General features: G+C 45.8%; 1 protein-coding gene across 1 annotated transcript; it reads right to left on the bottom strand.

The window, feature by feature from the left end:
- Positions 1–677: 677 nt before the first annotated feature.
- On the bottom strand, positions 678–12,434 carry Sec14l3 (SEC14 like lipid binding 3). The gene is made up of 12 exons (XM_005007265.3): positions 12,269–12,434; positions 11,320–11,395; positions 11,075–11,118; positions 10,903–10,962; positions 9,761–9,949; positions 6,769–6,864; positions 6,013–6,073; positions 4,762–4,845; positions 3,086–3,192; positions 2,569–2,708; positions 2,313–2,482; positions 678–1,604 (listed from the first exon to the last, which is right to left on the bottom strand). The coding sequence occupies exons 1-12, from the start codon at positions 12,320–12,322 to the stop codon at positions 1,483–1,485; spliced, it is 1,203 nt and encodes a 400-aa protein (XP_005007322.1). The 5' UTR covers positions 12,323–12,434; the 3' UTR covers positions 678–1,482.
- Between the last annotated feature and the right edge of the window lie 270 nt (positions 12,435–12,704).

The following is a 12,704-nucleotide window of genomic DNA, read 5'->3' as shown; positions in this document are numbered from 1 at the left end:
CTCAGCTAGCTGAGCCTCAGAGTGATCCCAAAGTACCAGTGAAAACCTTTGGTTCTCATCCATTCCCATTCTCTGGTGTAACCTGGCTTCTTTTGTCAAAAGTTGTATTAGGAGCTAAGGCTCAAGCTAAGATCTCAGTGTCCCCAAACTGGAGCAGGAAGTTGAAAGAGGAAAAAAAAAAAAAAGCAAAAACCAAAACTCTGAATCTGTGTCTTCTGTCTTAGTCACTCAAGCAAGCATCATGGTATCAGGTTGCCATGCTTCATAGATGCCATGTGAGTGGTGACCAGGCTGCTGGCTATAGGACAACCCTGCCCTGCTCTTCTATGAAGCAGTTTGTCCATGGGACTGACAAACAGGAATTTGAGAAGAAGATACCAGGACACTTGTACTGGAAGATGTAGGACAAAAAAATTTGCCTTTTGTCTCCTCCTTGGTAAAGATAGAATCTTAGGAGATGGTATATTATAGGGAAATTTAGAGAAATACCTTCAGAGTAAATGAAGAACCAAAAAACTGGAGCTGTGAATTTTCCACTTACATGATACTAAGTGAGTGGTTGTACCTTTTTGACCTTGAGTTTGTTTTTTCATAAAGTGGCCATGATAAGTGGCCTTGGCAATGGTACGAGGATGAAATGAGCTAAGTCCATAAAGCACTCTACACAGAGACAGTGCTCACCACATGACAGGTGTGATTTATTATTATTATTATGCCAGGCAGCAGCTAGGGTTAGATGTGGCTTCCTTTGTTTTGAAGAAATTCCTTTAATTGCTTAATATATAAACTGTGAACTCCAAAGGGAGGAAGTGAGGATAGTAACAATGGATGGAAGGAAGTAAGTGCCCCCAAGTTAGAATCTTATGCAGGCATTTCATGCCAGAGACACAGATTTTGGAGGTGGGCTCCCAGAAGGAAGCCGTGGTCAGAAATCTGCGAGCTGGGTTGCCTGGGCCTCCAGAAGTCCAACCCTGCCACACTCTGTTCCTGTCCAAGGTGCTGAAATCTCCTCCTTATTATACACACCCACAAATTACTTGCTCATTACAGTTCTGATCCACCATTAGACTTTTAAGTGTACTCTAAGTATCTGTCACATAGGGAGTGGTGTTAAAAAGGATTTAGATAAGTTTAAAACACAAGTTTCTCACATTCCACAGAGAAGGAATTCAAGCACACACAAATGCCTTAGGGCAGGCGAGGATGAAGGCTACGAGATTCATTTCCCTATTCTTGAATTTCAGTAACATCCACCTCTTGCTTTCACGCTTGCTGCTTCCTTTTCTGTAACCTTCATTCCCTCCAAAGCTGTGTATTTTATGTCTTTCCTGATTTGGCCACCAGACGTGAATCTCCTCCAGGAAATCTTGCTCTATGTACTAATGTCCCAGAGTTAGGAGGACTAATGATCAGTGTCAGGCTTGGAAGGCAGGGTAATTAAAGAGAAAACAGCCAGGGATCTTTGAGAAGTGGAGAGGCCACCTAGATAGGGGTGAGTTCCTCGTCGTATTTCTGCATGCCCTCATCTGGGAGCAGCACCTCCACAGTGAAGCTGACCTTCTTGGCATGGACAAAACTATAGGTGTTGTCAAAGCGCAGGACATCTGGGGACAGACAAAAAGAAGGGCAATTTGGTCAGGCTTCATATTCTCTGCATGTGTTCTAACCATCTGTGTTCACCAAGTTTTGACAGTGCCTTTCCCTTCCCCATGGAAACTACCAGTCATGAGCAGTGCCTGCAAACAGACACTGACCTCCTTCTGGTATGTGCCCAAATCTGGCTTTAATTGCACTGTAAGTGGGCTGTGAGAGCAATGGCCATTGCATTCCTCTGTCTCCACACCTGGACACACCCATTATGCACATGTGAGAGGGGGCATTTTGGCATGGCAAAGTCCTCTCAGCCTCCTTGGGTGAAGTAGGTCCTGGGCCAGCATGCCACACTCAGTGTCTTCTCATGGCAACCACAAGGATTGTCGCCTCTGGTCACAGGTGAACATAACCAAGGGTCTTTATTACATTGGAATTTTGCCCAGGGTTATGCAGCAATACTGAGATCAAGAAGCAACACTGGCATTACATTCAGCTTTGTGGTGCTACAAGCTGCTTCTCAGTTTCCTCATGGGAAATCTATACTTGCCCTATCATTCCTTGTGCCCTGTGGCTCAAGTGCCACTCTAGGTGGGCACAAATAGCATTAAATTGGGCCATGTGTCCTTGGGTATATGTGTCAAGGTGTCACTGATTCTGTTTTCTCCTCTAAGCCAGTGGCTCCTGACTTCTGAGCCTGTGTCCTTCTGGGGAAGACTTACAGACGCCAGCCTCTGAGCAGGTGAGGCTCCCATCCTCAGGCACCATGTGGGCATTGTAGCGCTGGCTGGGCAGCACCTCTGTCATCTCCCCAGCCTTCTGCCGCTCCCCCATCTTGGTCTTCAGGAAAACCCCAAAACCAATATCCCCACCATCTGATGCAAACTGCCACCTGTGAGAAGACAGGTTGCTATTTAGTCTGATGCATTCCTGAGAGGTTTGGGCCCAGGGAGGAGTGGAACAGTGGTCTGCCCCTACCTGAGGACACAGCCTGGAAACAGAATCTCATATTCCACCTGGTGCGAGGAGCCACGGCTGATCTGCACTGAGTGCTCGTACTGAGTTTTCACCTGGTCTCGCACGTACATGGACTTGGGGATCTCACCACCATAGTTGATCTGTGACATAGGGTGGAACAGTTTGTTCCTCTCTCCTGGATATCAGTTATGTTGTTTCTCTTACCTTTGACACTTTCACCATTTCTAGGAAATACCTTACTCATCCTGTCCCCCACTCCCCTTCCATAGAAGCCTTCCCTCACCTTTAGGCTAGGACAAGGATCTCTCTGAAAATTTCCTCTTTTAGCTCACAATTTCCTCAGTTCTTATTGTCAGTACAGCTGCCCAGAGCTCCCTTAAGAGCAGGGCTGGCACTCCCCAGTTTAATACCTTGTTTCTTCATACAACTGTCTGTCAACAAGATACTTGTGGAATGAATGAAGTGGGAAAGAAACTCAGATCTACCCTCTTATTCTCTTGTCCTAGACTCTTTGTACCTTGTTTAAACATTTGGGGTTTCCATCTGGGTCAGTCAGGGTCCCTCCAAAATGGGCGGGCAGTTCTTCAGGACTGATAAGTTTCAGCAAACCTTCCTTCCAGCTGTCTGGGAGCAGAGAGATTGAATGGTGGTTATCACATATGAAAGGGACCAATCAGCCTCCCAAGCCCATTAGGATGCCCTGAACTTGCTTCTCCAAGTCCTGTGGGAGCTGGGCGACAAGAGCCAGTTTCCCAGCCTCTTGGACCTCAGGCTGTAGAAAGTGTCTTTCTCAGCATCTCATTGCTATGGAAATGTGTTTCCCTTTGGCTGAAGATTTACTGCAATTTCTTGTAGTAAATTCTTAGGTAGCAAACCTGACAGTTACTTAATTGTCTCATGGAGACTTTAAAACTCTATGAGGTCAAGGACCTTGTTGGGATCACTCAGTGGGTAAATCAGATCTTTTGGTAGGAGATGGGTATCTCTTGGCCTTTGGAGGGAACTCTCCCTCCTTCCCTCATATTGCCTAATAGTCTTTGCTGTTATTTGAACTCTATGTAAAGCTCTGGGGTCAGAGGTGTTGCTAATGATGGTCCAGGTTAATCCAGGCTAACCCTCATGGCCATGGGATATTCTTTTCCTTTAGTGGGTAAAGGAAAAGACCACAATGTTTGGTACACTGAGGCTAAATGCTGTGAGCCTTGTGGAACACCAAGAGGAGTGGAGACCATAGATGTATGTCCTGCAGTGTGGAGTAATCTCCAAGATTTTGTCAGTTTAGAAGACAGTGTCCTGGGGCCCTCAAACCAGGCTATTGTTACTCACTAAACTGCTTCCTAGTGGAAGTGGGTAGAGGCAGAAGATTGAGCATCAGAAAGGGGAAAAAAGTGAGGATTTGTAAGACCTGTACATGCACCCAGATTCCTAGTTTTCCTGATTCTTCTGCTTATGAGAAGTTATTCTCCAACCTCAAGGTAGTTGATTTGGGTCTATGGAACTATTTTTCCTTTTTCTCTCACCTTGCAATAAAAAAACTGTTATTTTTCCTGCCTATAAAATTAAATTATTTTAGGAAAATTTTTGAGATTTGGAAACATACAAATAATATTAAAACTGCATGATTTCTCATCATTAACAAGTCAGTATTCTGCTCTTTCTTTTTAGAAATACATAAATTTGTTTTGTTTTTACAAAAATAAGATCACTCAGTCTACATAACTTTATAATACATTTTTCACTTAGTGATATTTCCTATGACATTAAATATTCATATACAGCATTATTTTTCATGGTTTTCTATAATTCATTGAATGGATGCATCATTATTTACTTATCCATTCCTCCCTTTCCTGAACCATAACTATTCTTTATGATCTTTTTCATCTTGCTTAACTAAGTTGCTTAACCTAAGAAACACTGGGATTATGAATGTTGAAACTGGACTGAGGCTCTAGACCAGAGACTGACTTCAGCTCAGCTGGAACTGATAAAGAGGTAGGTGGAGAGGCCTTATTCACGAAAAGGGTATAGCAGAGATTTAGGTAATGGACATGCTCTCCAGGGTAAGAGCCATCTTGTTTTGGGAATAGGAGCCTATGACTCCAGGTGGTGTGTCAAGTTCTAATGGGTAATGGCCCAACCTCACTCCAAAGTTCACAGCTAGGGCAGAGAAATGGTGCTGGAACTACTTACTTCCCAACACTATAATTTTCCTGCGGGTGTCTTCACTCAGGAAGGGTTTCATGAGGTTGTAGCCCACAGGGAATAGTTTGGTAGCTGGTGAGATACAAATATGGATAATGAGGTAAAAAGAATTCCACTGGGCTACTCTTTCATAATGGTCATAGCCAATGACATAGAAGAGTCAGGATGAACTCTGGTGAGTTCCAATGCCCTGCACCCGACATACCCTTTAACCAACCAGGCCACCAGTGACCAAACAGCCAACCCATCAGTCACTCAGTCTATCAACCACCCAACCAACCGACACACAAGCCAAACATCCAACCTTCTGATTACTTAGCCACGCACTTGATCAACCAATAAACCAGCCAGTCTACCAAACAACCAACCAAGGATGCAACAAATAGTTTAGTGATTTATCTTCTACTCAAACAACCAATTAACCTATTTAATAGCCAATCACCTAATGAGTCAGCCAAATACAAAACCAACTAGTCAACTGAATAACCAACTAGTCATCCAAACAACAGCCCTGTCCAGCTAGCCAACTATTCAATCACCCATCCATCCACCTATTTAAATAACCAGAGATCTAACTACCAGTGATTCAGTCACACAGCAGATTAGCCAGTCAACCAATCAGCCTTTCAACAAGCCACCCAAACAATCAATTCCAAACAATCAGCCCAAATAACTAATCAACCAAAACACCAACAAAACACTAGCCAGTAAATTCTATCAAACAAATTAACTAACCAATTATCTGTCAAACATATATCCATTCTTTCATCTACCAGCCTTTCCAAATAACAATCACCTAAATACTTATAGAGCATACACCATGTTGCCAGGCCTGTAAGGAATATAACAGAAGTGGAGAATCAGAGTCCTTACCTTCAAGGAGCATATAACTTGGTCAGAAAAACAGAACGAATACACATAAGACAGTGAAGACCCTCAGAAAGGAGCAAACTGGAAAAGCAAAATTGGGCTGCACTGGCTGCCAGCACCAGAGGCAGTTTGGGGAGATCATGATGACTGGGAGGAGTGAAGGGGGATTCCTGGAGCTCTAGCCTCAGCTAGAGCTATTTTTCTTGCACTAAAGCCAATTATTGAGCACTTAATCTGTGCCAGGTACTCTAAGTGATCTGCAAGCAATCAGCCTGCCTCACAGCAACCTTGAGACAAAGGCACCATTATCATCCTCAGGACACAGATGAGGAATGAGGGCAGTGCACAGAGAAGTCAACCTTCACACACCTTTCACAATGAGCATGAACTTCAAGGTCTCTGGGTAATTTTCTTCAAGGAGGCCAAAGAACTGGGGAACCAAAAAGACCTCATTAGAGCTCAGACTTCATTTTCTCCTTCCCCCATCACTTTTGCAGTCTCCTGTCTGGAGGTTTTGCAGGCCTGTGAGAAGTTTTCATTTTTTCCATCACCTCCTCTGGCCTCTGGAGGGATCTTCTCACCTGCATCTGTTATAAGCACACCCTGATAATAATTACATAATATTCATTTTTAGAGTAAATATTATAGTGATGAGAGTGTAATGATGATGACTACTGTTAAATTTTCACTATTTGCCAAGCACTGTGTATACATTTACATGGCGCCCACCATAGTGTCCCTACATCTCAGTTCCCACCTTGAGGGTGAGGAAACTTTGGCCTGGAGAACTAAACTGACTTGCTCAAATCCAGAGCGCAGGATGACTGGGAAAGGCTTGATGAAAAGTGGCTCTTGTGGTCCCAGGGTGCTGTCTCTGAGGATTGCTCTGTATTATCTTCTGGGATGCATATTAAGCACCTTCGTGAGGGGTCTAGGAAAGCAGCCACCATTTCCCACTTTCAGCTGTGAATGAGCAGCAAGTTCATACCAGGCCAAGATGGTCATCTCAGCAAGTGTGTGTGTTTGTGTGTGTGTGTGTGTGTGTGTGTGTGTGTGTGTGTGTGAGAGAGAGAGAGAGAGAGAGAGAGAGAGAGGAGTATTTATGCCCACGAGTCTTCTCCTCACCTCCTGGTACACTTCTACTAGAGGTTTCCAGAAGTGCTTCAGTCCCAGGCCCTCACAGTCAAATATCATCACGATGGTTTCGATCTTCTTCCCTAACTGCAAAGAAGAACAAGGAACAGTTCTAGGGTATGTGCAGCCTTGGGAGATGGCAACCCAAGTACATGACTCCCAAGAATTTCATCTGTCCCTCTTTGTCCTCAGAGGAACAAGTGGACAAAAGTGAATGTATTTATTTATCCATCTGTCCAGTCATCCACTCATCCATTTGCTCATCACCTATCCATTGGTGCATCCATGTATCAGATCTCCATCAAGTCACTTACCCTCCCAGCCACTTATATTGTCATTCATTCATCCGTGAATTATTCAGTTGACATTTCTTAAGCACTTATTTTGTTCCAGAAACTGAAAGTACAATACATAATGCTTAATAATCCACTGTTCTTTTCCTCAAAGAGTTTACAATGTTGTTGAAGAGATGTCAAGCAACCAGGAGCTCTGGGTCCAGTGACTGTTGTACTCTAAGAAAATAGCTTCGTTATATGGGTATCATAGCAAACCTGCAAACATGGCTTACTAAATGTGTTTTTTTATCCTTTTTCCCTAACTGATATGTTAAGTGACCTAATTGATATGTTGAGCAATACTGTCCTCTGTAAAGAATTGCAAGAATCTCACCTAATTGATATGTTAACCATTGTTGCCCTCTACAAACTACAGAAGTTGTGCTAAAACAAGCTAACAAGAGTTGTTAATCACTGGTAGGCGCCTCTATTCTCCGCTAAAGAGCTAAAGAAAACTAGAACGGCCCATTAATTTACACTAGTTTAAAGTAACCTGCTTGTGTGCAGAGAGATTTGCGTATAAGTTTAACCCTTTACCTGACCTTGACACATAACTGCCGTTTTCTGTTCTGTATGGCGCCTTATTGCCTCCCTCTCCCCTCACCTATCTATCTAGGCCATAAAGAATTTGGGTTTCTGGTGACCTCTTCCCGACCCGGTGATGATCTGTCATAAAATGAGCCTGCCCCAAATTTTAAGAACTGTTTAGCTTCAAAGAAATTACCGGGAAATACTATGGCCCAAACCCCAATCGGTGCTTTCCTTTTGTTCTGTATGCATCAAATGAGTTAGATATCAGGTCTTTATAAAACTTAAGTTTCAGCTTCTTGTAACTCTTGACCCCTTCGCACCCACTAGCGAAAACGAGCTGTCCTGGGATAATTAACTGTCCACTTTCTTCTCCAAATATTGCTGCAGATGTGCCACTCTGAGATAATGTCAGTCTGTAGGATGGGAGTAATTTGAGAAACACCAGGAACTCCCGAGATTGTCAGAGCTAAGTGGACAGCAATACAATTTCCAGACTTGGGTCAACAAGTTTGATGGCTCTGCAGGTTTCTTTGTTTCTCCCCCCACCCTTTTCCTCCAGCCTCTTTTTAAAGTCCTCCCTTTAGTCTCTGGGGGACAGTCTCCAAATTGGCTCCCCGAGACTGGTCGCCAGGTCTGGAAATAAAGCCTTTGCCACCTAAATTTTCGGTCTCTTGCCTCCTTGGATTTTATACTGGGGCCCGAGTTATAACAGTGATAAGTACTCTATGGAACAACACAGGGCCTCAGGGAACAGAGAAGAGGGGTACTTAATCCCGATGGAGTTCTCCAAGAAGGTAATATCTATGTGTGAGATCTAAAGAACAGACAGAAGAGAGCTGGAGGAAGCTGTGGGGGGTGCCTGTGTTTGGTGGTGGTGAGGGAGTGGCTGGGTTACCCAGGCAGAGGAACAGCAAGGCGAAAGCTCAGAGGGAACAGGAATAACTACCATTGTTGAAAAATATGAAAATATGCTTTTGACCCATGAGCTAAGCCGTTCTAATCAATCTCCAACTTAAGATGGTTTGACTTAGTGATTTTTCAACTTTCCAGTGGTGCAGAGGTGATATGCAATCAGCAGAAACAATACTTCAAATTTTGAATTTGGTTTGTTTTTCCCATGCTAGTGAAATGCAATAGAATATTTTTGTGATATCCAACTGTGGGCTAATATGAATGTTCTGAGTATGTTTAAAGTAGGGAAGGCTGAACTCTAATATTTGGTAGGCCAGGTATATAAATGCCTTTTGACTTGTTTATTTTTGTTTGTTTGTTTGGTTTTGTCTGCCCTGTTGGTAATGCTGGAGATGGAACCTAGGGCTTTTATATTCCTGGTCTTTTCACTTTTTTGTTTTGAGATAGTGTCTTGTTATCTAAGTTGCCCAGGCTGGGCTTGAACTTGCCATCCTCCTGCCTTGGTCTCCCAGAGTTCTGGGATTACAGTCCTGTTCCACCAGCTTACATATGAGGGATTTATCAGGATGCAACCCCACTGTAAACTGAAAAGCATCTGTACATGCATTATTATCTCATTTAACCTTTCTGTCCACTTTTTTTTTTTTTTTGTCTTTTTGAGATTGGGTCCCTCTATGCAGTGCAGGCTGGCCTTGAGCTCGTTTTGTAGCCAAGGCTAGTCTCAAACTCACAACAATCCTCCTGCCTCAGCCTCCCAAGTGCTGGGATTACAGGCATGAGCCACCATCCCTGGAAATTTTTTTTTTTTTTGTACCAGGGATTGAACTCACATCCTTGCACTTGCCAGGCAGGCGCTTATGCCACTGAGCTAAATTCCCAGCCTAAACTTAAGAGACTTTTTTTTTTTTTGGTCAGTACTGGGGATCAAACTCATGACCACAGGCTTGTAAGGCAGGTGCTTATGCTGCTGAGCTAAATCCCCAGCTCCTGCATCCACTATTCTTAATTATCCTTACTTTGCAGGTGAGGCATCAGCGATTCAAAGTGGTAAGATGGCGTTCTTAGGCCACCCTGCTGGCAAAGCAGTAGACCTGGTGTTCAGCCTGAGAGTCCTCTGACCATAGTAGCAAAGAGCACAGGTGTGTCCCCTGACCATGTCCCCTGAAGCTCCACTTGCCCTCAGCTACCCCTGACTTGGACCTCACCCGCTCTGTCTGCAGGTCACACTCATGCAGGATGCGCTCGCAGTCCCTCATCTTGGTCTTCAGCAGGTCCTGCTTGGTGACTGAGAACAGCAATCCCTTGGGGTCGAGTGGTCCAATGATGTCATACCACACGGGGCATCCATCACGGTCATAGCCACACAGGCCCCCAGGCATGTACTTCTGGATTACCTAGGTGCAGAAGGATACACAGACCTTGGAATCACACATTTCCTCAGAGACCTGATGGCTGGGACTCTGGCTGATGTTTGGGACTCAAGTCTATAGTCAACTTTGGTACAAAGCCCAGTTCTCCTTTGGAGGGAGTATTATTATTTGGAGGGTCCTCCAGGGAATGGCCTTTTTCATATCAGGTAAATAGAAAAATCAGGTCTCAGCTGACCTGGCCTAAGGCCTCTAGGGTCCCTGGTTTTGCCCCCAGTGCCTCCCATGTCCCTTTGCATAGACAAAGAACATAGATTCTGAAGGTCAATAGATCTGGTTTAAATACAGACACTGCCATTTCCTGCTGTGTCTTTGTACAAGTAAGACCACCTCTCTGAGCCCCATTCTATACCCTCTTGTACAAAATGGCTTATAATTCCTTCTCCTTGGGGCTGCTGGAGAAAGCACCTAAGATAATGTTGGCAAGGCACAGTGCCCAGCCTAGAACAAGTGAAGCTGTGGCCATTATTCTCCTGTAACCCCAGTGGTGGCACTGTTTGCAGTGTGCCTTGGTGAGCTGCTTCTTTCTCCCCCAGACAGAGTGCTTTGTGCAAAGCCTTAATGCAGAGGGACACAGAGCCCCTAGTGGTGTTCAGAACCCAGGTTCAGGGAGCAGACAGGCCTGAATACCAGCCCATCTCAGTGCCACTGGACTTTGGTCAAGTTACTGAGCCTTGCTGAGCCTTGGTGTCCTTATCCGTACAATGGGAATGATAGCCTTCACTCATACATAGTTCTATTATTAAGTGATCCCATGCTTATAACTCTTAGCCTGGCCCTGAGCCTTGAAAGGCCTCAGGAAATGTTATTTAGTACAGGAGAGGTACTGCAGGCCCAGCCTCGCTGCCCTTCACTCATGGTCCCCAATGACCAGAGGCTGCACGGGCGGTAAGATCCATGAAAGACTGACATCGGCTCACCTCTGGGGGCTGCCAGTCAAGGATGTGGTCAATGTCCATGGTCTTCCGGAACTCCATGTACTGAAAAGGGAAGGGATAGTAAGGCCCCCGGGGGGCTCCCAGCACCCTCAAAGGAGGTGGAGGTAGGGACAGGAGGCATGAGGATGAGGCCTCCGGGGGAGGTGGGTCTCACCTTGCGGAGCATGGCCTCCGATTTCTGCAGGTCGAAACTCCGAGCTGTGTGAAGATGGAAAGATACGGATGAGATAGAATTCCGTGTTTGCCTTCTGCTCAGTGGGAGTTGTGGGGAACATCGGGGCCCTGGGTTAGGATCTCGCTTTTCTATCCCCTCCCTTCTTCTAGACCTGAACTCATAGCTATTGGGACCAGATGCCTCTCTGTGACCGCTCGTTCTGAATTTCTCCACTCTGCCCTCACCTCGGAGCCAGCGGAGAAGGAAATAATCATCAGGGTTGGGCAGCGCAGGCAGCACATCCTGGACATTTTCTCGGAACTGGAAGAGAGATGCTGGTGAAAGTGGTTCTCTCACCCCAAGCCTCGGCTTCCAGACTCTAAGATTACTGCATTGCCTCTCTGCCCCTTCCTCATGCAGCCTGGACACACTGCTGGAGGGGTGGGCTGGGGGATGGAGAGGACAGTGAACTGCTGGACACATAGCAGGGGGATGGAGGAGGAGGTGAGAAAATGGATAGAAAGAAGAACGGAGGGAGGGATGGATGTGTGGATAAATAGGAAAGGGAGGGGAAATAAATGGATGGAAAAGAGGAGGAGAAATGCATAGATGAGTGAGAAGGTAGATGGGTAGAAGGAAGGATAAATGGTCAGGAAGGTAAATGGGTTGGAATATGGATTTTATTTTTAGCCCATTCCATGTGCTTGCCCACTAAAATATCTGTCTTCTACAAAACCATAGTTAGGGATTGTTTGCCCTCTTCTCCATTAATTGTTGGGATGACAACACTGGCCTTTACAGATTTTTCTTTTCACAGTCCAAGGGAGGGGAACAGAGTCAGAGAGCAACCCAGCAGCATCCTCAGCTCCCATCTAAGGGCCTGGAAGAGAGGAGGTGGTGGGGACAGCTTCTAGATAAAGCTCTATGGGCCTGGCTTCTGGATGAGAAGTCGAGCTTGGTCCTGGGTAGGCAACACCCAACACTATTGCCAGAATTGATGCTCACCATCAGCCCCTGTCTTGGGCAGGCTGATGTCACTGAGTATTGTGGGACTTAATCCTTGCGGGGATGAAAGTAAAGAGACAATGTTGAAGATACACTGAGTTAACAGAGTGGGGCAGAGTTCTAGGCACCCCTTCTCACCCAGTGCCCCCTCAGCCCTTTCCCCTTGGGGCCCACAGGGAGGGCTCTCACCTTGGCCAGGGTCTCTGCCTGTTTGGGGCTCAGGTCTCCGACTCGGCCGCTCATGATGCCGGCTGAGCAGAAGGGGTGGTGGCTGCTGTGAGTAGAGGCCAAGCCTAGTCTGTCAGCCAAGAGCCAGCTGGAGCCTTTTGCCCCTGCTCCAGGGTGTGGCCGCAGGGACCTCCCCTGTGCCAAGTGTTTGAATTGCACATTACATAATTGGGATTAAGTGAGGTCCCGTGTTTGGCTCTGCGACTCATCAGGAGGGCAGGTGTGTACAAAGGGAGTGCTACAAGTCCCCTGCCAGATGCAACCAGCTGAGAGAGGAGGAGGCTGGCCTCTGTGGCCTGGAGTACTAAGTGGCCCTGGGTGACCACTTTCCTGGGGAAAAGGGAGTTTGGGGGCAAGGAGGCCTTCCTAAGCCTCAGGCTCCCATCTCACTAAGATT

The sequence above is a fragment of the Cavia porcellus genome, unplaced genomic scaffold (assembly GCF_034190915.1).
Source record: "Cavia porcellus strain 051 isolate PalLab524CR breed Dunkin Hartley unplaced genomic scaffold, mCavPor4.1 scaffold_16, whole genome shotgun sequence".
Taxonomy (NCBI): Eukaryota; Metazoa; Chordata; class Mammalia; order Rodentia; family Caviidae; genus Cavia; species Cavia porcellus.
Note: the sequence above shows the minus strand (reverse complement) of the source record. Positions and strands in the feature narration are given on the sequence as shown.

Excerpts from the sequence above, each read along its gene's own strand:
- Sec14l3 (XM_005007265.3), bottom strand. The coding sequence starts at position 12,322 with ATGAGCGGCCGAGTCGGAGACCTGAGCCCCAAACAGGCAGAGACCCTG. Across the intron at positions 10,963-11,074 it reads CGGAGGCCATGCTCCGCAAG|TACATGGAGTTCCGGAAGAC; the intron begins GTGAGACCCACC and ends TTCCCTTTTCAG. Across the intron at positions 3,193-4,761 it reads GAAAATTATAGTGTTGGGAA|ACAGCTGGAAGGAAGGTTTG; the intron begins GTAAGTAGTTCC and ends CTCTGCTCCCAG.